The 27,343-nt window shown below is 37.4% G+C and overlaps 2 protein-coding genes, 1 non-coding gene and 2 pseudogenes across 3 annotated transcripts; 3 read left to right on the top strand and 2 right to left on the bottom strand.

Moving 5' to 3' along the window:
* Positions 1-464: 464 nt before the first annotated feature.
* Positions 465-1,423, bottom strand: LOC122065776 (transcription factor MYB1R1-like). The gene is made up of 3 exons (XM_042629629.1): positions 942-1,423; positions 793-845; positions 465-707 (listed from the first exon to the last, which is right to left on the bottom strand). The coding sequence occupies exons 1-3, from the start codon at positions 1,072-1,074 to the stop codon at positions 669-671; spliced, it is 225 nt and encodes a 74-aa protein (XP_042485563.1). The 5' UTR covers positions 1,075-1,423; the 3' UTR covers positions 465-668.
* Positions 1,424-2,173: 750 nt separating this feature from the next.
* LOC122065770 lies at positions 2,174-4,019 on the top strand (annotated as a pseudogene).
* Positions 4,020-16,860: 12,841 nt separating this feature from the next.
* LOC122065781 lies at positions 16,861-16,967 on the top strand. Its single transcript, XR_006136103.1, has one exon. It is a non-coding gene; the product is annotated as a small nucleolar RNA R71 (small nucleolar RNA).
* A 6,095-nt stretch (positions 16,968-23,062) lies between these two features.
* Positions 23,063-24,229, top strand: LOC122065775 (annotated as a pseudogene).
* Positions 24,230-24,300: 71 nt separating this feature from the next.
* Positions 24,301-25,988, bottom strand: LOC122065774 (glycine cleavage system H protein, mitochondrial-like). The gene is made up of 4 exons (XM_042629628.1): positions 25,789-25,988; positions 25,460-25,548; positions 24,789-24,959; positions 24,301-24,701 (listed from the first exon to the last, which is right to left on the bottom strand). Exons 1-4 carry the CDS (start codon positions 25,895-25,897, stop codon positions 24,573-24,575), a joined length of 498 nt encoding a protein of 165 aa, XP_042485562.1. The 5' UTR covers positions 25,898-25,988; the 3' UTR covers positions 24,301-24,572.
* Positions 25,989-27,343: the final 1,355 nt, after the last annotated feature.

Raw genomic sequence — 27,343 nt, 5'->3', positions numbered from 1 at the left:
CATAGGGTGAAATGATTGGTTCATCCCCCGAGAAATGAAAAATAATGGATTTGTAGATGCTTCTTAGTGCAATTTTATTGGTCCTTACGCATGCACCAGAATTGCACTCTGCCATGGGAAACACTTCCTCTATTTTACTTGATAGAGTAAGATGATATTGTGGGCTATTTAGAATGTTTTAGTGGTGTCCTATGACAAGGATTCCCACTATCTTTAGGGTGAAGGCACAACCAGTAATGAAGGGGGAGAAAAACAAAACATTTCAGCATTTTTGTAGTTAACTTATTGAGTACAACTTACTTATCATTGAGAACGACTTGTTATCACAGAAGTGGTTAATATACTTACTTTTAATTGCCCTTATCTTTAAAAGTTGTTTAATGTAGAGAACAAAAAATATGGAAAAAAGAAAAGAATGCTAGCGAGATGTGATAGAATTAGGTATACTAGTGGTTCAGCGACCGTTAGATGATGAATAAAAAAGATCTCAACTATTTATAATCATTGTCCTACAAACCCACTATCAAATACGGTCATTCCCAGGGTCTGTTTTTCCTCTGCTTCTTCTTTTACCTTTCCCCTTCCGTCATTGGATATGCCAGTACCGGAAATCCCAGGTTGCAGTTTATCACCGGCGGCAGTGGGAAGTCTGCTTGAGTTGTGTTCTCCTAGATGATTTGTTCTTCTTCACCACCCGATCCAATGAACTATAAACCAGAAATTTGAGAAGAAGAAGAAATAAGATTTAGGGTTTGAAAATTAAAAGAGGGAAAAGAATTCTAAGAATCCGACCTTCTCTAGACCTAATAGGAAAAGCCTGTGTTCTTCCTCCATCCATGGAACACCTAATAATATAATTAAATGAATTTAATTAACTTCAATTTTGATAAAAAAAATAAAAATAAAAATAAACAAGGCTCGATTTGGAAGTGAAAGAAAACCTCTCTTGCGCTCGCGGTGGTCGACGGTGGAGTGGACGACAACGTCGGAGGCATAGCCAGAGGCCAGATCTGCATTAGGGTCGTGAGGCTGATCGTATTGGGAGAGGTTATTCATACTGACAACCTTACGCATGTCGCTCTCGCTGCCACTGCCGTCGCCGCCGCCGCAGGAGCAAGGGAGGTGTTTTTGACCGGCGCAGATTGTGGCGAAATGGGTCGCTGAGCAAAACAACTACAATAGGACAGGCAACATGTGCGCTGCTAACAAAATTTGTGGACGCTAAGCAGGTTGTGTGGAGGGACAGTTTGAGGGCTGGTTGCTCCATGGTTCAGTGCCTTAATGGAGGTGCCTATGCTATCAATTCTTATAATCCTCTAGGAAATTATAGGGGTGATGACCCCTTCATAAGGCATATATGATGGATCAAGGATGATTGTTGTTATGGTAGGCTCTATCTTGAGCAGCAATGGCACAGTATAGTTGCAGCAGCAGGGAGAGAGAAAGAGGGGGAGAGAAAATGTGTAGCAGCGATGGAGTGAGTTTGGATTTATTACGTCCATCCAACGGTTATATTTAGGATAAATAAATCCTACGGCTAATATCCCGCTAACATTCCTAATTCCATTGTAATCTGCTAGCATAACTATACCTCTCCCAATAAATATTTTCAAAACTTAAAAATTATTTAACAAATTTTATCTTTAAGGCGAGAGTTGGGCATACCACTCGCTTTCCGCAAGCTAACGGCATCAACCAATCAGGAGTGTGGGATGGCATGGGCAAGGGCGTTGACAGACACATGAGGGGGCAAAAACTATGCAGTCTTATCCCAAGAATGTCGAGAGGCTGTTTCGACCACTTGACCACCAAATTACAACATTAGTACCTTACCGTTAGACCAAGCATGCCCCTTTTCCTTGTAGAATGTGTATTCAATCCAATTTGATTGGTACTTATGAATTGATTTAATTATATTTGACCCAACCCATCACTCTTTGCTTTTAAATGGCGTGTGTTTCTGCCTTGTAAATGTAGGAATCATAAATAGGAAATGACGTACACTCCCAAGCCTAGGCCCATATCCGGAGCAGAATGGATGGCTGCTATACAAAAGCCCAATAAAGCCCAACACTAAATCCAATTCAATATTTCAAATTTCAATTCCAACAAGAGAGAGAGAGAGAGAGAGAGAGCTCAGCACCAACCCATCATAATGGCAAAGTAGGTCTTGATGGATGATTAACATTTCAGAGCCGGTTGGCTTAAAGCGACTCTTGAACAAAAAGGGAAGAAATCCTTCATTGGCATCTCCGACAAAGAGCATAAGTGTCTCCAGAAGCTAACCACAACTCTTGTCAATGGTCATGAATCTGTTTACATTAAGAATATTGAAGAAATTGCAATGTCTTCCCAAGAGAAATGGTATGGTATAGGTGAAATTGAGTTCTTGACAAACTCATAAGGTTCCTTGGTTTGCGATTCAAAGCTGGAATGCATAGTTCTATACCTGAATTCAATTTCTTAGAAAATAGCTCACTCTTTTAGGGAGGCAAATCCAGTTGCGGACTAACTTGCAAAAGAGGCTGCTAAGATGGGTACTTATGCTACGTCCATTAATTTCCCCAAACACAATAGGGAGTAGTTAGTGTCTAATATACTAACTAGAGCTAGATACAGGTTCTATTGAAAGCGACTAAGGTCCTTGCTAATGGCAATGCCGAAGGTAGGAATATTCTAGTTGTCTTATTTATTGAGTTTTACTTGATGTCTCTTCAATGAAGTTCTTGATCTTCTAGCGGGAAAAAAAAAAAGAGCGGAGTATCCACTTTCAGGATAATTATATACATTTTCTTTGGCACTGAGAGTGAACAAATAATAACCAGATCTAGAGAAGGAATATACAGCTGTTAACTATAGTGTCAGAGCCATGACCATTGATATCCCCAGATTAGCATATCATAAAGCACTCAAGGTGAGGCCTTACAAAGCTTCTTTACTACTAGTTGATGACATTCTTATTTCACACAAATCAAATTTTATTGTTTCTTTTATTGGAATTGAGAAGGATTCCCTTGTTCTCAAGCTCGGAGACACTTGGTAGTTGTTTTTCAGTCTGCTATAAATGAAAGAAGGCAGAGGAAAGTTGCTGGTTATTCTAATCCTAGCAAGAGGTAAGACATAATGGATGCTCTGCTAGATGTCAAAGGTGAAAAGGGTAGAGAATTGAGTGACAAGGAGATTTGACATTTTTTTTTTTGATAGGTAAGTATGATTAATTAAAAGAAAAGAAAAAGATAAAATACAATTAGAGGCAATCCCAGAGAACCCCCTTTAAACATGCCTAAAGAGGGGAAGGGATTTCAAGAACAAGTAGGACAGGCCCTGCAATCAAGTAAAAAACACTAGAACATAAATAACATAGAAAAAATTATATCCGAAAGTAGGTAATTCGATCAACATCTCCTTTTATAAGGTCTTGAAGATCATCTGGGATATCGGGAGGGTATAAGATAACTTCAACAGTAGATGAAGCAAATGAAGCTAAGAAATCTACTACCTAATTTTTTTTTTCTCCAAACATGTATAATCTCCTTACACCCAAGCATAGAACAAAGATGCAAAATTCTGCTTTTAAATACTTGCATACTCTAAGGGCCGCATATCTTACCATTAAGAATATCAATTGCTAACATGAAATCAGATAGGATGGACACCTCCAGGAAGCCTTTGTCAATACAAATACAAATCCATTTTTAGATTGCAAGCAATTCCATGGCAAGGATGGACAACTCTTCACCCAAACCTGCATAAGTAAGTATAGGAGTGCCTCTTTCATCTCGAATCATCCCACCATACGAAGACTTGTTATCAGAAAGCGCACCATCACAATGTAGAGCAATCATGTGGGGGGAGGGGACTGAGCCAAGTGCAAGCCTTTGGAACTTTAACAGTCCAATTAATTTGTAACCCCCAACTATCTACCAACATTTGATTTCTTACACTATGAAATCATCTGATTTCTTCTCATGTACTTGAATGCTAGCCATTAATCTTCCGACCACATCATGATGTGGTGACTCTCTTCCTACTACAGCACCCAAAGAAAAGCTAAGATGAGATCACAAAATCTAGCTCACTCATGAGTACTTCTAGTTCTTGGTTTATTAGTGATGCAACTATGAGGACATATGAAAGAAGAAGGAAGAGGGGTGTCGGCTAGGGCCCTTAAGGGCAGCCCACGATTTTAGTTGATGGGGTTTTCTTTTAAGGCTTAATCTAGTAGCTGGTCTAGTTCAGTTGATTGGTCCAATTTGATTGTCTTAGTTGTTAAAGTAGTTTAGTTTCCTTTTCAACTAGCTTCCAATTTTAGTAATTACTAATTTTCAGTTTTAGTAAGTATTGTAATAGGTCTAATTTTGGTAAGTATTAGACCTTCTAATTTGTAGTCCCACCCCATAAACGTTATAAATAAAGCATAGAAGGCCTCCAAGTCTTCCACGATTTTACCCTCAAACAACAATGGTTGTTGCTATGGTTTTCTCTACTGAGAATTAGTCGTGTGTCTGATCAAAGTTGTAGAGTTGGTGTTCGATATGATTGACTCTTTGCGGGGTGAAACCCAAGAGGTCTTCTACTTCAAGTTACCTTCTTATTCTTTTTTCCACTACTCTAAGATCTACTGCTTCTGCAACTGTTGATAGGTAACTGGAATCCATCTCTTTCTCAATTTTGCTTAGAATTAGAAGGTTTTTTTTTAGCCTACTGCAATTGTACCTGTACAGCCCCTTTAAACTACTGGTCAGGCTACCCTTTGGATCGAAGGAGCCTCCCACATAGAGAGAGACTCGACCAGGGTTTCAGCTCTATAGGATAACCTAGTCTAGAGTTATACAAAATCACTCAGATTTTGTCCTATAGTGATTTCTGCAGCCAAGACTTGAGATCGATAGGAATTTTATTGGCTTAAATTGGTTTCTATGTTTTCAGCTGATAAAATCCCTATTGTTTGGATGGTTGAGACTCATAACAGTCCCTACTAGACCCCAGTCATCTAGTTACTGATCTGGACAACAATCCCTTCTCTATTGGGATCGATAGTTATGTTGGTTTCCTACTTGGATATTTTTTAGTTTGATTTTATACCATATTACTATTGGTTGGATTGTGAATGTTCTCTGAATAAAGCATCCTGCAGATTGAGAACATGACAGAAAACAATCTCCTGCTAATATGATGGTTGCAGAGTACAACACGATAAAAGGCTTTTGAAGAAAGGTTCTTGGTCGTGGAAACTCAACACCAACAGCCTGCTCATAGTACTCATGTGCCCTCTGAGCATGATCCTCCGATGCACTCTGCTACCCCTGTTATTTTTAGGAGATGTAACCCTAATCTAAGCGTGCCACAATGGATCTCTATAGTACCACCAACTATTGAAATCATATGAGGAGTTATTTTGACAATGATCGTCCCACATACCAAAGGCACTTGGGAGACTCACAGAAGGTCAAACTTAATCTCAAGGAATATGATGGTAGGCATGACCTTTAAGTGTTTTATGACTCGTTAGTAGCATTGGACGTCATTTTGATTACTATGAACTATCTGAGGAATGGAATATCAAATTAGTCCATGCTAAGCTAATTGAGGCTGCTCATGATTGGTGAAAAATCCATGAGCGAGAACTTGACGAACATGGTAGAGAACCTACTATATGGGAAAAGATGAAGCAAGAATTTTATGACAAATACTTACCACTTAATTTCAAAGCATATATATAGGATCAGCTAAATTCTCTTCGTCAGGAAAATATGACTATTGCATTATACATGAACAAATTTGATGCAATTTATTCTTGCACCAACATTAGGGAGAATGAAAGGTAATTACTTTCTCGGTTTTGATTGGGATTACAGATTAAAATTAATAGAATTGGTGTTGTTGATGTGTATACAATGAAAGATTGCTTTGACAAGGCTCTTCGTGCAGAGGAACTCATGGCACCAGTAGGTAGAAGGTTTGTTTATCAAGCTAGGGTGGCCAAGAAAATTTTTTCATAAACCAAACACTTCAGCACCCCCACGAGCCACAGTTCCTCCACGAGTTGAATACAAAGGGAAGGCAACTATGGCAGGCAACAACAAAGTTCAATGTTTCCATTTCCAAGAGATTAGACACTTTGCTAAAGCTTGTTCACATCACCAAAGGGTTAATGTTGCTGCTGGAATTGAAGAACCTACTAGTGATGCTGATCTTGCCCTCTTTCCTTACCCTTTGGATGAGGATACTGATTGTGGGGATGACTATGACCCAGATGATGCTAGTGACGACAACACTTATGGTATTCACATTGTTTCTCACATTTTTGGTGGATGAAACCAAAGGAAAGGACTGGCGAAGTAACTGTATTTTCTACAGTCGTATGAAATCTGACCACACTTACCTAATAATAATTAACAGTGATACTTGTGTCAATGTCACTTCGGAGGCATTTTCAAAAAAATCCAACTTGACATCTGAACCATGTCTTCAATCTTATAAGGTATCCTTACTAAACGAAAAACCTTAGAGATAAACAAACGGTGTTCAATTCCTTTGAAGCTCCATCAGTATAAAGAGAACGTATGGTATGACATAAGTCCAATGAGACTCACAAATATATTGTTTGGATGATCGTGGATGTATGATAATGATGTTGTGGTTAGAGGAAAGAAGAATATGTGCTCATTTGAATTGAAGGATGTCCTACAGTTTTCCATCCAATGAATATACCCGTTGAAATGCAGCGACGAAAGGCCTTGAGGGTAAACCAAAATGGAGTTGAGATTGAGAAGAAAGTGGTTGCTATGTCTATAAAGCAGTTGTTAGCTTTTCTCGACAAGCAATTCATATACACAAGTCGGGAATCATGAATGGTTATAATTACTCGGGAAGTCACTCCCCCACCTGAGGTAACCTATAGTAAGCCTATTAAAGAGCTCTTATCTAATTTTTCTGATTTGGTCCCTGAAGAGCTTCTAGATGAGCTACCTCCCATGCGTGATATACAACATGTCATTGACTTGGCACCCGGTGTGATTTTACTGAACCTTCCCACCTACAGACTTAGTCCTACAGAACATACCGAGCTGAAATGGTAAGTGGATGGGCTTTTCTAAAATGTATCATTAAGGAGAGTTTAAGTCGTTGCGTGGTATCAGCTTTACTTATAGCGGATAAAGATGGTTCTTGGCATATATGTGTGGACAACTAGGCTATGAACAAGACAATCATCAAGTACATGTTTCCTATTCCACGACTTGATAATATGTTGGATACATTGCCCAGATCTAAAGACTTCTCCAAATTCGATCTTAGGAATGGCTACCATCAAATTCATAACAATCCTAGACACGAATGGAAGATCGCCTTCAAGACCAAGGATGGCTTGTAGAAGTGGAAAGTAATGCCTTTTGGCCTAACGAATGCACCTAGCACCTTCATGCATGTTATAACACAGGTATTTCGTCCTTTTATTAATTGTTTTTTGTTATTTATTTTGATGTTCTTTTGATTTACAGTAAAAAATAATAATAATAATAATAATAAGAGTGCATTAACTATTTGAAACAAGTTTTGAGAGTACTTTGCACAGGGAAGCTTTACATAAATATTAAGAAGTGTTCATTCAAGCTGCCTGTTAAGATTTAAAATGTAACCGCAAGCGTACGGATCAGTATAGCTATGGGTCGAACACAGGAAGAGTAGGCACTTTATTTTTTTTGCTTCTTTTAATAATGCGAAAGTGAATCGATTAATAATGATTGTGATCTAATTCTAACTACCGTTTTGTATCTAAAATAACGTCCTAAGCATTCGTCATCTAAGAATTTAAATACATGAGTCACACAATTAAATTAAATAAATAAATAACTGAAAATAAACATCCCACGCAATTAAAAAATGATGAAGGAAAAAAATGATGAAATAAAAAAAAAAGTAAAAGAAAGGGGATAAAGCTAGAGAGAGGCTCACAAGTAGGTTTCTCTATTTAGCCCGAGGTATGCATCACAATATGAGCTTCCCTACTTGACCAGAGAGTCACTCTTATAAGGGTTAGTCTACTTAGCTTTAGGGAAAGGGAGGAAATTAAAATAAAAATAATAAAATGATGATTTTATGGCTAGGAGGGGCAAAGCCAATATATACACTAGCCATGAACCTTAGGAAAAGAAAAAGCAATAATGTAATGACTGAAATTAAAATCCTAAATTAAGAAAGAAATGGTAGTCAGAAGAGAGAATGAGAGGGGGGAGAGAAGACTATTGAAGAAGCCTACCTACCTGAATCAATGCTTGAACTTGAAAGCTTGGGTGATTTGAGATACTGCCAACCCTAAAAACCAGATCTAGAATGAACCAAATCTGAAATTTCTAGGCCTTAAAAAAATAATCTGAACTTGAAAAAAAGAGATGCTTCATAGCTCGTGATCTTGTCACCTAGATCTAAGCTTAGAACTATAACTTTAAAAATTACAACTCAATTGTATAAATCATAAACATAAAAGGATGAATAAAAATAAAAAAGTGCTTGCATTTAATTGAAATAAAAAAATATTACAAAAGTGATTAAAGAAAAAATAAAGAAGAACTAAAACTAAAAAGAGAGAGAGGAAGAGAGAGAAGAGAACTAAGCATAAATTAGAAAATAAATTAAGGAGAATAATCCTTCTAGGAGGGGGAGAAAGGGGCTTTTAAAGGGCTTTGGTCTTGCCTCCTTTCTACAAGTCTTCTTTAAGAAAAAAAATGAAAATAAAATTAAGAGAAAACTACACTCCCCTCCCCTGTATGTTTCAAGTATTACACAACCCTCTCCTGAGAAGTTTGAAATTACACTCCCTTCCCTTTTATGTTCTAGATTCTATCAACCGTACCCTGACCGTGAGTGAGAAACCGTTAAGTGAGAAATCATGTTGTACAAAATTGCTTTAAACCCCAAAGTACCCTTAATCCAATTGAGATGACCTATTTGCCCTCAACACATTTTGTCATCTTCTTCCATGAGGAAACCATTAACCGATTGGGATTTAGGGTTTCTGAACTTAAGATTTAGGATTTTAGGGTTCTATAAATTGGTGTGCCTCTCTAATACTCCCTCAGGCGATTTTTGTAGGGTCTTTTTCTTGGGACCGTTGGGTGCTTGATCGATTCATGTCTTTCCTGCGACAATTACGCCCAGGACTTGGAGAATTACTACCCCAAACCTATCCTTACATACAATTCTCTCTTCTATGACTGCTCAACAATCTTTGGTGGGTTCTTTGATAAGGTCGTCGTCGACCATCACTATGTGCTTCATTTCCCCAACAACTTGCCTTTTGATGCAGTTTCACCATTGCTTTGTGCTAGGATTACTGTTTACAATCCCATGAAGTATTTTGGCTTCAGTGAACCAGGAAAGCACCTGGGTGTGGTTGGCCTTGGTGGGCTTGGTCATATGGCGTCAAGTTTGGTAAGCTTTTAGACTTAAGGTTTCGGTGATCAGCACGTCGGCTAGTAAGGAGAAGGAAGTGCTTGAGCGACTAGGTGCTAACTCCTTCTTGGTTAGCCGTGACCCTGATCAAATGTAGGTAAAATGAACGAAAGTTATTGAATATCTCAGTTGCTTTTAGTCTAGTGAAGTGGATTCGATCATGTGTTGTCATGCCTTATTGGTGTTTGATTTTAGGCCGCAATGGGTACCCTGGATGGTATCCTCGACACAGTCCTTTTCCAGTGACGGAGTTCGGGAAAGAAAGAGTAGTGTTTATTCCGGTGATTGGGGTAATGGTCAATCATATTTCCCTTATTAAGTTAATGGTCACGTTAACAACGAAGCATACCTGGGAAGAAATCTGAAACAGAGAGCTTCTCTCTCTCTCTCTCTCTCTCTCTCTCTCTCTCTCTCTCTCTCTCTCTCTCTCTCTCTCTCTCTCTCTCTCTCTTCTCTGCTTCACTTCTCGTTTCAATCAACACAACCTTCAGTTGAAGGCTTAGAGTTTCAAACCTTTTTCTTCTTCTTCCTTTATTGATCCGTAGGCAGATCGAAAATGGCATCCGCGCAAGCATGAGGCGTAGAAGCTTATGATGCTCTCATCTGAGTGACAATCACAGGAGGTAAAGCGCTAAGCTTGGGGCTCCATATTCATAACAAAATGGCGTACAATGCACATCCTACCCATGGTGCATTGAAAGACTCGTCGACCACCGCTGAAAATGAAGACAGAGTTTTACAGCGGTCCTTTTCTCAGGACCTTTGAAAGACTTGAGTTTTAGATAAAGGGGATGTGGGTAAAAAGGACATTTAATACTTGATTCTAACAAAGTTAACGGAATAGGGTGCGGTTGTAATTTCAAACTGCGCAGGGGGTCTAAGTATAATACTTGAAACATACAGGGGAGGGGAGTGTAATTTCTTCTAAAATTAAATTAAATCTTGGTAAAAATCCTCATTCTCTGAGATATTGTGTGAGGAAATAGAGAATCTGTTTTCAAAATTAACAAATTATATTCCTTCCCTGCAATATTAACCAAAATGTTATAATCTTGACTAAATCATAAAGGAATCTCTGCATAACATCTTCAAGATCTTGTGAGGTGGCAAGGAGAGAGAATAATCTTTAGAATTTTGTAGGAAAGAGGATGTGGTACCAATGAGTGGGTTCCACCTTTGGATAAGTTAGTTCAAGCTTGGACCGGTTCTTGATTCACTTTAAGCACTTTCTCTTATAGACTTGGAAACTAAAAAAAAAACAAAAGTAATACTATCCAAAGTGGGGTAAAATATACACTTATATTCCTAAGATTTTATACATTATTGTGCTCATCAAATTCCCCCATACTTAACTTTTACTCTTCCTCGAGCAATACAAATAAATAAAAAAACTAAAGAAAAAACCTAACTCACTTTTGTAGGAATCATGGTTGCATTTAGTATGTGCAACAAGCCTTTAAACCCCTAGGTCACCCCTAGTGGACGAGTTGTCTCGTGGGTATTTACAGTGAATATACACCCAAAATTCAGAATAAACAAATCCCAACCTTGGCTAAAGGTAAGGGCCATACCGATCCGGAGCAAAGATAATTCCTCTTACAAGAGACCCCCACACTTGAACTTTTATTACCCCATATCAATTCCAGGCACTAGCATATTTTTTAATTTAGAACTCACATCGTCTCTTCCAAAACATCCTTATCTTAAGGCAAAATCACTTGTGAAGAAACATGAAACCAATGACTAAGGCGTTGGAGTGTTTTTGACCAAACATGTTACCTGGCATTAATGACATTTGCACATTTTTTTCTCTTTTTTTCGCTCAATAAACTCTACTCTACTCCATTACTTTTGGCCTGAATGACATGGTGGAGCAAACACCAGACTCCCAAGTTACTATGTAGCTTCACTTTTTGTATATGCCCTCAAAGACAATGATGCTAGAGTTCTTTCAGAAGTTTCCTTCCTAGGAATTTTGATCAAGACACCACGCTTCTTGAGGCACAATGCCCTATCTAATTCCAAGGGAATCAACTCTTATTCTTCTTTATACCACATTTCACACTTCATTTAAAATTTTGCATTTATCAACTCAAGCCAAATTAAAAAAAAGGTCTCAACTCCAAATCAAAAGTACAAGGAACCCACAGACTTATGTATGGTCCAACACCATAAAACATGGGTCTCTTATTTTTCAAAAGAAAGTCTCATCTCAAGACACAGGCTTGTTTCTTTCTTCTCAATAGGGTTTTTACATATTCAAAATGGATCCCTTAATCAAAACTTTTATTTTCATACATCAAGCAACTGAATGGTACGATCATTAACCAAAAGCCAAAGTAGGACTTCATCTTTAGCAACCTCAAAAACAAAAAGAAAAACACACAAAACAAAGTGGAAAAAGCAAAAATTGGCTTCCCTCCCCCATAGTTAAGTCATGCAATGTCCTCAATGCATAGAAAGAATTAAAAGCAAACATAATGCAAGGGGGTCATACCTAGGTAAAGTCAGTCATTTGTGTATAAAGGTTCATGGAGACCCATGACCTCTTCACTACCAGTAGTAAGAAACTTGAGTAACAGTTTCAAACGCTGACCATTAACCTTCGAAATTATCCCTGTTCCTGGATTCAGAATCTCCAGTCTCATGGGGATATACATTATGGACAGTAAACAAGCCATCCCATCAAGATCTAAGCTTATTAGGAAAAAGATGCAATTTAGAGTTATACAATAAGACCTTATCACCAATTATAAAAGATTTATGCAGAATGTCCTTATCATGGAAGGCTTTTGTCTTTTCCTTGTAAATCTTGTAACTTTCATAGGCATCATTCCTAAATTCCTCCAACTCAGATAGTTGGAGCTGACGATGAATTCCGACATCAGATAAATCAAAGTTGAGCTTCTTGATGGCCCAAAAGGCCTTATGCTCCAACTTAACTGGAAAGTGATAGGCATTTTCATACACCAAACGGTAAGGAGACTAACCAAGGTCAGTCTTGAATGCAGTCCGATGGGCCCACAAGACATTAATGAGCCTAAGGGACCAATCCTTATGATTAGGATTAATAGTTTCTCAAAGATTTTTTTGATCTACCTATTAGACATCTCCACTGGGCCACTAGTTTGGGGGTGATAAGGGGTAGATAACTTATGTGTGATCCCATACTTTTTCATTAAGGCCTCAAAAGGCCGATTACAAACATAAGTACCCCTATCACTAATTATTGCACATGGTGCACCAAAGTAGGAAAAAATGTTCTCTTTGATAAACTGGACCACCAATTTGTGGTCATTAGATTTACAAGGTATGGCCTCTATCTATTTAGAAACACAATCAACGACTAAAAGTATATACAAATTCCCAAAGGAATTAGGGAATGGTCCTATAAAATCAATGCTCCATTCATTAAAGATCTCAACTACCAAAATAGAGTTGAGGGGCATTATATTCCTATTATTGATATGGCCAAAAGACTAGCAAGAGGGACAAGCCTTGTAAAATTCAAAAACATCTTTAAAAAGAGTGGGACAATAAAATATGCATTGGAGAACCGTTGCAACTGTCTTCTTAGTCCAAAGTATCCACCACATGCATGATCATGGCAAAATAAGAGAATAGAATGTTACTCATGATTAGGAACACATTGTCGGATAATCTGATCTGGATATATCTTAAACAAATAAGGATCATCCCAGAAAAAGTACTTAACTTGGCAATGAAACTTATACTTATCTTGGGTAGACCAGTGATCTAGAGTCACACCTGAAACTAAGAAGTTGGCAATGTCAGCAAACCATGGTTTACAGAACACTATAAATAACTGGTCATTTGAAAAGTTCTCGTTGACTAGAGAATTGACAGTCAAAGAATTGAAAAGTTGGGATAAATGGTCTGCAACTAGGTTTACAACTCTTTTCTTATCCCTAATTTTTAAACCAAACTCTTGTAAAAGTAAAACCCACCAAATGAGACGGACTTTGGCATTCTTCTTCTGAACTAGGTATCTAAGCAGAATGATCAGTATACACCACCATATGTGAACAAACTAAGTAAGACCGAAACTTTTCTAATGTAAGCACAACAGCTAAAAATTCTTTTTCGTGGTTGTATAATTGAGTTGTGCATCATTTAAGGTCCTACTAGCATAGTAAATGACAGTGGGCAACTTATTAATCTTTTGACCCAAAACTGCTCCTATGGTAAAATCTGAAGCATCACACATCAATTCAAAATGTTCAATCCAAACAGATGGTTGAACAATGGGTGCATTGGTCAACTCCTTAAGTTGCTTGAAGGATTCTAGACACTCTTTAGAAAACTCAAAAGTTTGATCTTTGGCAAGTAATGAAGTGAGAGGTCGGGCTAACTGACTAAAGTTCTTAATAAACCTTTTGTAGAAGCCTGCATGCCCTAAAAAAGATTGATCATCCTTAACAGATTAAGGAGGTGGTAAATTATCAATTAAATCCACTTTTGCTCTATCTACTTTAATTCTCTTCTTGGATATTACATGGCCTAAAACAATACCAAATTTAACCATAAAATGACATTTCTTCCAATTCAAAACTAAATTCTTAGATATGCACCTTTTCAAAACTAGAGAAAGATGATAAAAATGTTCAAAATAGGAATTCTCATGAATTGAAAAGTCATCCATAAATACTTCTAAGAATTTTTCGATCATGTCAGAAAAGATGCTCATCATGCATCATTAGAACGTAGCAAGGGTATTGCAAAGCCCAAAGGGCATACGCATATAAGCAAATGTTTTATATAGGTATGTAAAAGTGATCTTATGTTGGTTCTTTAAAGCAATTGAGATCTAGTTATAGTCAAAATATCCATCAAGAAAACAATAGTATTTATGTTCAGCTAACCTCTCTAACATCTAGTCAATGAATGGCAATGGGAAGTGGTCCTTCCAAGTTGCCACATTAAGTTTTCTGTAATCTATGCATACTCTCCACCCTAATTGGACACGGGTTGCAATTAGTTCATTATTGGCATTGAAAACCACAGTCACACCAGACTTCTTAGGCACTACGTGAACTGGGCTTACCCATTAGCTATCAGAAATAGGATAAATTATTTTATGATCCAAGCACTTTAGGATCTATTTCTTAATGGCTTCCATCATCACTAGGTTAGCTCTTCTTTGGGGTTCTGTGGATGGTTTGGAATCCTCCATAAGATGTATATGATGTTGCACAATAGAAGGGCTTATACCCTTAATATCAACCATGGTCCAACCTAGGGCTTCCTTATTATCTTTTAACACTTTAAGTAACTCCTCTTCCTGGCTATAAGTTAAATTTAAAGAAATTATTATAGGAAGAGTCTGGTAAGGCCCTAGGAAAGCATTCTTCAAATTAGATGGCAACTCCTTAAGATCTAGCTTAGGGGGCTCAACTATGGAAGGTTTGGGAATGGAATTGAAAAGCGGTCCTAAGGGCTCCACAGGAGTGTGAAGACTTAGGACTTCAGAAAATAAAGTTTCACTATCATCATCCAACTAATCCATACACTCTTGGAATTCTGAATCAAAATTAATATCAAAGTTGGTAATTAAATCATCAGAAAAATCTAAAAAATCCTCAAGCATATTGATCTTTTCTTCCATATGTGGTTGCTTGCCTATCCTAAACATGTTAAACTTAACAGTTTAGTTTCCAAAAGATAACCTTAGGAAACCATTCCAGTAATTGATTAATGCATTACTGATAGCCAAGAATTGTCTTCCTAGAATTATTAGGATCTTATTCTTGGCTGAGAAGGGCTTGGTATCTAACACAATGAAATAAACGGGAAAAATAAATTCCCCCACCTTTAGTAAGACATCCTCAACCATCCCTTTAGGAATCTTAACAGACCTATCTGCCAACTAAAGAATAGTTCCAGTGGCTTTCAATTCTCCCAATCTTAGTTGCTAGTACACATGGTAAGGTAAAAGATTCACACTTGCGCTAAGGTCAATTAAGGCATGTTCAATGTGGGTGTTGCCTATGACACAAGCTATGGTAGGGCTCCTTGGATCCTTATACTTGGCTGCTATAGGCTGAGTAATTATGAAACTAATGTTACCTGCCAAGAGCACCTTTTTGGGCATACTAGTGATACATTTATGAGTACACAAATATTTCAGTACCTTTACATAGGCAGGGATCTAGGATATGTCATCCAAAAGAGGAATGTTCACTTCTACCTTTTTGAAGACTTCTAAAATTTTATCCATGGAAGCAGTCTTCTTTTTGTTTACCAAGCGATTAAGAAATGGGACAGGAAGAACAAAAGGGCTGTTAGGGATTTACCCTTTTTCAGAAGAATCATTTTTTATTTCTTCAACCAAATCATTTTTAGTTTCAGAAGAATCTTTAGGTTCATCAGACGAACCTGGAATAAGAGGCACACTTGTATCCTCAACTGAAGGAGAGTTAACAGGAGTAAAGGTTGGGAAAGAGTTAGGAACACTTTGTTGGTACTCTCTACCACTCCTAAGGGCATAAACAATATTATATTGGTTGGAGAGCCCTTGTTGGGTCTGACCTTGTACTACATTTAGTTGTGCATTAGTTAGTGCTTGTGAGCTAACAGACTGATGATGCCTAAGGTTAGGCTCTGGTTGACTGGGTAAAGTTCCATTCTCCCTCTCACGCATAATTGAGACAAGTTGGGTGAGTTCTCTCCTAAGATTTTGATGGCTTGTCATGAGGAGGGCCATATTTTTTTTTCAAATCACTTATTCTACTTACCTTTCAGTGTTGGTAAACCCAAGGGGTTGTTGATAAAATTATAGGAGGGGGCCCTAGGAAAACTAGCCTGAGGTCATACATTTGACCTAAGAAAAGTATTTTGAAAAAAAGATTATTGTGCAAAGGGAGGCCTTTGAGATCCAGGTTGACCTTGATTATGGAAATTGAAAGGCCCTGCTTGGTTGCCCTGATTCTAGGAGAAATTTGGTGATTTCTCCATCCTGGATTGTAGGTGTTACTATATGGATTATTCTGGTATAAGGCATTAACACTATCATTAGAAGTGCCCCCAGAGGTGTTGGGGCATTCTTCAATGACATGTCCAGGGGACTAACACAAAGCACAAATCTTAACAAAATTAACTGATGATGGCTCTCTAAGAACAATAGCCTTCATCCTTTTGATTAGGCTATTCAAATGGGCTTTCTTAGCTACTATCACATCCACAAAATATCATTTTCCTCCTATGGTTCTTTCACTCTCTTGGGTTGATTCCCACTCATGGGTTTTGTCAGCTAAGTCAAGTAAGAATTCTCATGCATTTCCTTCATCTGTAAAGGATGTGAATCCCTCAGGGCACATAGACTCTATCATTTGTTTAGTTGGATAATCAATACCCACATAAATTATTTGACATAAATGTTATAAGTCTAGGCCATGGTGAGGGCATTCTTGGAGTAGATCCTTGAATCTCTCCATAAGTTTGGAAAAAGACTCACTAGGCTTTTGCCTAAACTGAAGGATATCACTTTTAATCTTATTGGTCTTGTGAGTTGGGAAAAAATTCTTAAGGAAGACAACTGTGAACTGTTCCTATGAGGTTATGAAATTTGTGGGTAACCCATACAACCACTTCTTAGTTTGGTCTTTCAATGCAAAAGTGATAAACCTAAGCTTAACAGCATCATCAGAAAGCTGTTGGATTTTGATTAGAACACATACCTCTTCAAATTCCCTTAGAAATAAGTATGCATCCTCAGAGGTCAGCCCATGAAAGTGGGGCAACATAGTGATGTACTGATATTTGAGCTCAAAATTATTGCCCTAGGTTTGTGGTAAAATTATGCAGGAAGGTTGGGCTACTCTAGCAGGGTAGAACCTATCTTTCAGAGATTTAGGTGGAGGGTTTTACTATTGGTCTCTCATATTGAAAGGTTTTAAAGAGAGCAAACGTATAGGGTCACTACTTGTTGGATCTCTTCTTTCTAATCGATTCTTAGTATTATGCACCCACTTAACACTCATGCAATAGAAAACTACCCACAACTAGAGTAAGACAAGCACAAAAGAGTGAAAAAAAAAACCTTTTTTTTAATTATATTTTTATTTTTATTTATTTTATTTATTTTTTATATTTTTTGGATTTTTGAGAGCTTACCGGTCGAGATCCGGGGTTACTCAGGTCAATTCCTGAGGTACTGCTATAGAGCGAAACATGTCTTTATCATACTGTGAGGCTTGGCAACCTCCATTGATACAACTATTATTGCAAGTTGTTCTTCTCATGAATTCAATAAAAGAAAAGGAAAAACAAAATAAAACATTCCGATTTACTAAAAGAAAGCGAAAAATAACATGGAACTATCTCCCCGACAACGGCGTCAAAAACTTGTTAGAATTTAAAATATAACCGCAAGTGTATAGATCAGTGTAGCTACGGGTCGAACACAGGGAGAGCAACCACTTTATTTTTTTTTTTTGCTTCTTTTAATAATGCGAAAGTGAACCGATTAATGATGGTTGTGATCTAATTCTAACTACCGTCATAAATATATGTATCTAAAATAACGTCCTAACCATTTGTCATCTAAGAATTTAAATACATAAGCCACGTTATTAAAATTAAATAAATAAATAACTGAAAATAAACACCCCACACAATTAAAAAACAATGAAAGAAAAAAATGCTGAAATAAAAATAAAGTAAAAGAAAGGGGATAAAGCTAGAGAGGGGCTCACAAGTAACTTTCTCTACTTAGCCCAATGAATGCATCATAATATAAGCTTTCCTACTTGACCAGAGAGTCACTCTTATAAGGGTTACTCTACTTGGCTTTAGGAAAAGGGAGGCAATTAAAATAAAAATAATAAAATGATGGTTCTATGGCTAAGAGGGGTAAAGCCAACACATATACTAGCCATGAATCTTAGGGGAAAGGGAAAGCAATAATGTAATGACTAAAATTAAAATCCTAAATTAAGAAAGAAAGGGTAGTCAGAAGAGAGAATGAGAGGGGGGAGAGAAGACTATTGAAGAAGTCTACCTACCTGAATCAATGCTTGAACTTGAAAGCATGGGTGACTTGAGATACTGCCAACCCTAAAAACTAAATCTGGAATGAAGCAAATCTAAAATTTTAGGCCTAGAGAAAACAAATCTTGAAAAAAAAGAAAAAAAAAAAAAAAAAAAAAAAAAACTGAACTTGAAAAAAAGAGATGCTCCACGGCTCGTGATCTTGTCACCTAAATCTAAGCTTAGAACTATAACTTTAAAAATTACAACTCAATTGCATAAATCATAAACATAAAAGGATGAATAAAAATAAAAGAGTGCTTGCATTAATTGAAATAAAAAGCTATTACAAAAGTGATTAAAGAAAAAATAAAGAAGAACTAAAACTAAAAAGAGTGAAAGAGGGAGATAGAGAGAGACAAGAGAACTAAGCACAAACTAGAAAATAAACTAAGGAGAATAATCCTTCTAGGAGAGGGAGGAAGGGGCTTTATAGGGCTTTGGTCTTACCTCCTTCCTTTTACAAGTCTTCTTTAAGAAAAGAAAGAAAATAAAATGAAGTTAAATCTTGGTAAAAATCCTCATTCTCTGAGATATTATGTGAGGAAATAGAGAATCTGTTTCCAAAATTAACAAATTTTATTCCTCCCCTGCAATATTAACCAAAATCTTGCAATCTTGACTAAATCATAAAGGAATCTCTGCAGAGCATCTTCAAGATCTTGTGAGGTGGTAAGGAAAGAGAATAATCTTCAAGATTTTGTAGGAGAGAGGATGTGGTACCAATGAGTGGGTCCCACCTTTGGACAAGTTAGTTCAAGCTTGGACCGGTTCTTGATTCACTTTAAGCACTTTCTTTTATAGACTTGGAAACTAAAAAAAAAAAATAGAAGTAATGCTATCCAAAGTGGAGTAAAATGTACACTTATATCCCTAAGATTTCACACATTATTGTGCTCATCACTGCCCAAAGTTGTATTCCTTGGATTTATTGTCTCATCTAAAAGTGTTGAAGTTGATCCAGAAAAGATCAAGAGCATCACTGATTGGCCTATACCAAAGATATTGACAGAAGTTCGTCGCTTCTATGGTTTGGCTTCCTTTTACAGAAGATTTTTTAGAACTTCAGTGCAGTTATAGTACTCATTACTAAATGCATGAAGGAACCTGCAGTAACCAAGGCTTCCTTCTTATCAAGAAGAAGATGACAGAGGCACCGATTCTACGCTTCCAGACTTTGACCGAGTGTTCGAAGTAGCTATAGATGCTTCACATGTGGGTCTGGGAGTACTGTTGATGCAAGGAAGGCATCATGTCGCTTTCTATATCATAAACTTAATGAAGCCAAGAAGCGTTATTCGACTTATAATCTTGAACCGTATGCAGTCATCCAAGTGCTACACCATTGGAAAAATTACCTCATTAGTAAGGAGTTCATTTTTTATACTGATCTCGAGCGTTGAAGTACCTTCTTCCCAAAATTTGATTAGCAGCCGGCACACCAAGTGGATAGCTTACTTCCAAGAGTTCATATTCGTCATGAAGTACAAAGCTGGGAAGTAGACCACAATGGATGATGCACTTAGTTTATAGTAAAAAAAAAAAAAAAGCAACAAGAGGTTTTTCAAACCAGAAATTGTCTTTTGTCTTTTTTAAGTATTTCTAACTTTGAATACTCACTACTCATTTATTATATCTTCATTCAAATAGGGGGGCAGGAAGGCTCTATGGAAAAATGGTGGTTCAATTCGATATTGTCTAACAAGGAGTTAGTGCTCACTCTGAACATATTTTCAGCACATGTTGTTAGCATAGATCAGACTCAAGGAGAGTACGCATCTGATCTCGATTTCAGCACTATTTTTTTGGATTTACAACAAGGTGTATAGTACCTAAAATACTCGATTCATAACGGGTATTTGTTTTTTAGCATACAGTTATGCAATTCAAATTCTTCCCTATTCCACCACATTATACGAGAGTTACACGAAAGAGGTTTGTGAGGACATTTTAGGAAGGATAAGACTCTTGTATAGGTGACGGATCGATACTATTGGCCATCCATTGCTATGGATGTGGATCATGTGCTCAAGAGGTGTCATGTATGTCAATTAGAAAAAGCTGAAAAATAAAATGCAAGTGTATACTCCCCACTACCTATTCCTCATGCACCATGGCTCGAAGTTAGTATGAATTTCATGCTTGGACTGCCCCTTACAGAAGAGCAGTATGAATCCATTACGTTGGTTGTGGATCGCTTCTCTAAGATGGCCCATTTTATACCATGTCGTAAGACTTTTGATGCATATTCGGTTGCAAAGATCTTGGTCAAAGAAGTATTGCAACTACATGGGCTACCTACTAGTATTGTCTTCGATTGTAACATCAAATTTATGGGCTACTTTTGAAAGACATTATGGCTTAAAAAATACAAAGCTGATGTTTTCAACCGCATTTCACCCACAAACTAACGAATGTAGTGAATAAAAGCTTGGGAAATTTGTTGAGATGTTTGGTTCGAGAATATGAGAAAACCTTGCCTTCTATCCTCGACATTGCTGAGTTTCTTATAACAGTTCAGCAAACTGGAAAACAGGTTGGACTCCTTTGAGATCTTGCTTGGAGTTCAGCCAAAACAACCTATTGATCTTGTTTCACTCCCACCCCAAGCTCGAGCTAGTCTTGAGGCTGATGAGTTCTTACGCCATATTACTGAGGTGCATGCCAACATCCGAAGATGTATTACCTTGAACAATGAGGTGTATAAGGCTTCAGTTGATTGTCATCAGCATTTTTCGGAGTTCAAATTGGGAGATATGGTGATGATATATGTGAATCCCAAACAGCTTCAAATGGGTGTCAGTACTAAACTCCACCCAAGGAAGATGGGTCCCTATAAGGTGCTGAAATGAATAGGGTCTAATGCTTATTTGCTCAAGTTGCCTGATGATATGACTATAAGCAATGTGTTCAATGTGGCTGATCTACATCTTTATGTTGGGCATCATTCAAACGACGGAGACACAGAGCAAATGTTGTGGCTACCCCAACTTAAGCCACTCACCATTGATATTATTGAAGAATTCTTAAATGATAATTACAAGACTAACCGTTGTGGTACTGGCTATCACATATTCCTTGTCAAATGGAAAGGTTGTCCATGTAGTGACAGTACATGGATTCATGATGATGACTTCAAACAATTTGATTCAAATTTGCATGTGTTATATCTCCATAACCCATTCTTCAAAGATTAATGTTTTCAATCCGGGGAGAGTTGAAGCAATAATAAGTACATATGAAAGGAGAAGGAAGAGGGGTGTCAGCGAAGGAAGAGTGGTGTCAGCCAGAGCAATTAGGGGCTGCCCAAGCAGCCCATGATTTTAGTTGATGGGGTTTTCTTTTAGAGCTTAGTTTAGAAGCTGGTGTTGTTTAGCTGACTGGTCCAATTTAATTGTCTTAGTTGTTAAAATAGTTTAGTTTTCTTCTTTAGCTAGCTTCTATTTTTTAGTTTTAGTAAGTATTAGACCTTCTAATTTATAGTCCCTCCCCAATCAACATTATAAATAAAGCATAGGAGGCCTCCAAGGCTCCCACTATTTTACACACAAACAACAATGGCTACTGCTATGGTTTTCTCTACTAAGTATTAGTCTTGTGTTTGATCAAGGTTGGGGAGCTAGTGTTCGATCTGGCTGACTCTTTGCGGTGTGAAACCCAAGAGGTCCTCTACTTTAAGTTATCTTCTTTTTCTTTCCACTACTCTAAGATCGATTGTTGCTGCAATCGTTGACAGGTACCTGGAATCCATCTCTTTCTCAATTCTACCCAGAATTATAAGGTTTTCTCAGCCTACTGCAACTGTACCTGTACAAGCCCTTTGAACCACTGGATTGGGCTGCCCTTTGGATCGAAGGAGCCTCCCACATAGAGAGAGACTTGACCAGGGTTTCAGCCCTATTGGACTACCTGGTTTCGAGTTATACAAAATAAATCAGATTTTGTCTTGTAGTGATTTCTGCAGCCAAGACCTGAGATCTGTAAGAATTTTATTACCTTATTCTGGTTTCTATGTTTTCAGCTGATATAATCCCTATTGTTTGATGGTTTGATACTCGTAACAGTCCCTGCTAGACCCCAGTCATCTAGTTACTGATCTAGCCAGAGAACCCTTCTCTATTGAGACCAATATCAGTGTCGGCTTCCTACTTAGATATTCTCTTGTCTGATTTTATACTACTGTTGGTTGGACTGTAAATGTTCTCTGAATAAAGCATCCTGCAGATTGAGAGCTTGATTGACTTGTCTATTGATCTCTACATTAATATGTGGAGTTGAATATTATTTGATACGCGGTGTTTCTTTTTGTATCTCCAATGAGTTGATCTGGTTAATGTGTTAAAAGAGTAGTTTCAAACATTTCAATAATCAATTTATAAAATTTTTGAATTGGGTTTTGACATGAATGAAGTGCAAATCCTCAGAAAAGTAATTTAGAAGTTCGATATGATGCTCACTGATATGAGTTTCATTACAGATTCTTCTGCATTGTAGTCACTGAGCTATTTAACTTAGGCTGGCAAATTTACAACTTTGGAGAGTCAATCAAATGTTGCTGGATTAGTTCACTTAATGTTTTGAGTGATTACATTTTGCTTGATAACTGAACTTTGCTGTAATGTTTCAGGCAGAGCAAGAGGAGATCTAAAGAATCGACCACCTGGGCAAAAGTGTTGACACAAAATGAAGTTAGACAAAATGGATTATCTTTCCAAGGTATGAACTCTGTATAAGCAATTCTCACAGGTTGATTCAGTACTTCAAATTTAAACAATAACAATCAGGCTTGGTTTTGAAGGTGATAGATGAACTTTGCGTATCATTACTATCTCACTAGTGGATTCCGCGAGGCCAGAAAAGATCTCAGTTTGAGTGGTCAGTTTTCAACTATATTTCCTTTCTATTGACAGTGATTTTTCATGATAGTTGGTAGTGCAATAAAAAGAATTGCCTTCTTTTCAGGTTACCTTGTACCCAAGGAATGGCAAGTTTTGGTCTGGTTCAGGACTGTTAATCTGGATCCTGAAATTTATCCTAATCCAAAAGGAATTCAATCCATCCAGATGGGATGCAAGTGATATTATGCATTTTTTTTTCCTGTTAATTTGAACATTTATCCATGATGTATGCATGTGGCCATGCCTAGTATTCTGTTTGTCCTGATATGTAATATCCTTGTGCCCAGGATTACATACCAAAACCAGGAACTTTCCTTCCCTATGGAGCAGGAAGCAGACTGTGCCCTGGAACTGATCTTGCCAAGCTATAAGTAACTATTTTTCTCCACCATTTTCTCCTCAATTATCAGTGAGTTCAATTTTTCTTTCTGTTTCTTTTTAAACTTATCTGAAACTAGTTTATTTTTATTTTCTTTAAATGAACATAGAAATGTTCTTGAAGATAGTTTTAAAGTAAAAAATTTGAGATGCTTTTGATCAAGAGTAAAAAAAGGGAAAATTTTTCACTATCCACATTCTAGAGGCTATATATAAATCCATCTGTCCTATTTTTAACCTAAATTGTCCATGTGCAGGCTCGAACGACTTGATCCAGGATTTCACTGATGTACTTACCTCATACAGAATTGGGAAGGTCTCATCACCAGCTATGTAAACAGTGGGATATTATAGCTCCATATCAATATATAGTTACTCTGATTCCTGGAATAAATGAAGTAAAAATGTTTTATCATCATCATCGGCAAGGTCCTGTTCTTAAGAGCCTCTAGTTCAAATGTTTCAAGTTACCATATTAAATTTTCCATCTTTCCTTTACTGTCAATGCTTAATAGAGATGACATAAAAGAAAGCAAAATCAGACCCACTCCAAGATGGAAAGGGATGTACTTTTAGGAAGAAGGAAATGGGCTTTAATTACATGAAGATGCACAATAACAAAAAAGGAAGAAAGAAAATAAAAAGCTAATTGGATTTAATCTCTGGTTCTCCAATATCCAAGAGGAGGATTGTAAGCAATAGTAACCTTAACAGTATCAAGAGGCTGACATTTTCTTCATGAAAAGAAGAGAACCAGAAAGAGTGTCAATAACCCGAAAAAAAAAAAGTTGACTTCTAGTGGGAGGCATCTTCTTCCTCACAGAATTTTGTGTATTCCTTTGGACCCATTAAGGAGTCCAGTTCTGATGGACTACTTGGTTTCACTTTGATCATCCATCCTTCTTCATAAGGGCTTGAGTTGATCTACAATACAGAATGCAATGAGTCTAAACTAGAAAAAAAAGAACAATGGAAATAAACTAACATATAAAGTGGGAGTAGTGGAATTACCAAACCAGGTGCTTCGGTAAGCTTCGAGTTCACCTCAACAATTTCGCCTGAAATTGGACAGTTGACATCACTGGTTGCTTTCACACTTTCAACAGCTCCAAAGCTTCCACCTTTAGAAACTGAACCCCCTGGTTCTGGCAACTCAACAAACACAACCTCTCCAAGATGACCCTGTAACAATTTTGCATAAATCTTTAAAGTGACTTGGGCAAACCAAATCATCAACATGTAGAACCAATAACTTATTTCTTTTCCATGAAAGAAAATGACTATTTCATTTGATTCAATAAATAATAGTTACCGTCTAGCTCTGCACCTCAATGGCTCCCATCCCCATTCCTTACTTGTGCCCACAGCATCTTGAATTGAGGAATTTCAATAATCCTCCACCCCTTCCATGGGCAAAGCATAAAATCTCAACCATTTTATGATCTTTAACCAAAATTGGTCCAACTTAAATCTCTTAGAATGAAGTTTTCTATTCAATCCTTCCCATACAACCCTTCAATAAATGGAATTCAGGTCCTTATCTATTCCATCTCTATAAACTAATCATGTGTCCTTGCTAGAATATGCTATGAACAGAATGAATTTAATGCATCGATATAGGCACTGCTACAATTATAATTCAAGAAAAACAAAAGATTTGAGGTTATACTGGGTACAATAACCTGAGCATGATCAGTGATGCCAACAGTAGCCACTGGACCTTCATGCTTCACCCATTCATGTGAGCTAGCGTATTTCAATCCATCCAAAACTGCAAAGTTACCATACTTCAAAAAAAAATTCAGGAGTATCTTCCTTACTAAGGTCAAAAATTGAAAAAAAAGAGCCCAAAAATAAGGAAAAATAACTAAATGAAGCAACTCAAAAATATTAGAAGACCCATTTAATGAAATAGAGCAGGAAGCAGAGGTCCTTATTGTAGATTGCTCTGCAAAGAGAGAGAGAAGCCAAGAAGCAGTTAAGTAGGAGTTGAAAGAAAGAAATACAGTACCAGAAGAGAAGCATCTAGAGAGAGAGAAGGCCGGAGAGAGAGGGGCCTTGGCGCCGCAAGAGATTCGAAGTGCATTGGCCGTTGAAGAAGCCCACATTCTGAGAGCCATGTTATCTTCTTTCTCTGGTCTGTGAGCTTGGTTGGCTCAAACTGATATAGCTGACGAGAGAGAGTGTGTGTGAGTGGATCGTTATATATTCCTGATTTATCATGAATGACAGGATGGGTTGGATCCACTGGTGGACATTTGAGAGCCCTTATCCTTAAACGGTAACAACTAATTATCCACCTGCCAGTGGCTTCTGTGCTTCACCATTTTTTTCTTAAAAAAAAAAATCATAATTCATTAGTATAGGAGAATAGTTTTCCGTCTAGGATCACATCCCTGTACGCCAATATATGGGCCAATGGTAATATACATAAAGCATCAAGTGGTTAGGAATTATTGCCTTTCATATGTGGTGGGGCAGTCATTTCACCCCTCCTCCCCTATATGTCTGGGCACAGCTCTCTCATGGAAACCATTTTCCCATAAGCATATTACATAATTTTAAGTTCCGACCTTATAAGCCAAGCCAGATAGATTAAAGTGCAATATTGTTTCTTCATTTTGAAAGATTTAAAATCCCAAGCTAATTATTATTATTTTTAATCCGCAGAAAGAAAAAAAGAATCCATGGCCAGCTTCCCTGATACTGATCAAACATTGCAATCACCTCTTCACGAATAGACCAAACAATGATGGTAGTGATCCCTAATTGCCTTGCTTAGTGAACTGCTTCAAGAATGCTTTTGATTTTTTTATGAAAAGCTTGGGTTTAGGAATGCATAAACACAAGAACCATTTAAGAACAAAACTCCTGTCCATCTTGTCTTTTTCTTTTTTCTAACAAAGGGTATCGAAGCCTTCGGCTTGATTAGTCCCACGGGTCTATACTGACTCTACAACTACATGAACCAAGTCATACCGGGGTTGAATGAAAATCATTCAATTTTCACCAAAAACAATGAAGAGCACTAAACACCACGTGTGAGTGGTCCCAAAGATATAAGAGAAGTCAAACTCAGAATCACACGCTTCTTGAGGTGAAGGCCCCTTATCAACTCCACCATTCCCCTTGGGGTTAACTACTGACTATGTATCTTCCTTAAAAGTCCCATCAGTCACAATAATGCAGGATGTCATTTGGGATAAGAGCTTAAATCTCTGACCAAGTGATAATTGGGCTTGGGTTATCACACAAATTTGATTTGGGATTCACTTCAAGTAATTGTAGGTCATTTAACCATCTGTTAATATTTTTAACAATCCTTAAAGGATCAAACAACTTCCCATTCTTAACTTTATCGTTTTGCCCCCAACAAAAATGAAATAACAATAAACAGCAAAGATAGAGAGGAAAAAGATGAAGTCATTTTTCGAACATCCATAATCAGATAGTTGAGGATGGAGGGGCCATGTAAATATTCTGATCAGAGACCCAACACCCTAGCTACCCAAATTCTTTTAGTGACGGGGCAAGAGAGAAAAATGTGCCAGTTAGAAGGAAAACCC

This window comes from Macadamia integrifolia, unplaced genomic scaffold, assembly GCF_013358625.1.
Source record: "Macadamia integrifolia cultivar HAES 741 unplaced genomic scaffold, SCU_Mint_v3 scaffold2118, whole genome shotgun sequence".
In the NCBI taxonomy this organism is placed as follows: Eukaryota; Viridiplantae; Streptophyta; class Magnoliopsida; order Proteales; family Proteaceae; genus Macadamia; species Macadamia integrifolia.
Note: the sequence above shows the minus strand (reverse complement) of the source record. Positions and strands in the feature narration are given on the sequence as shown.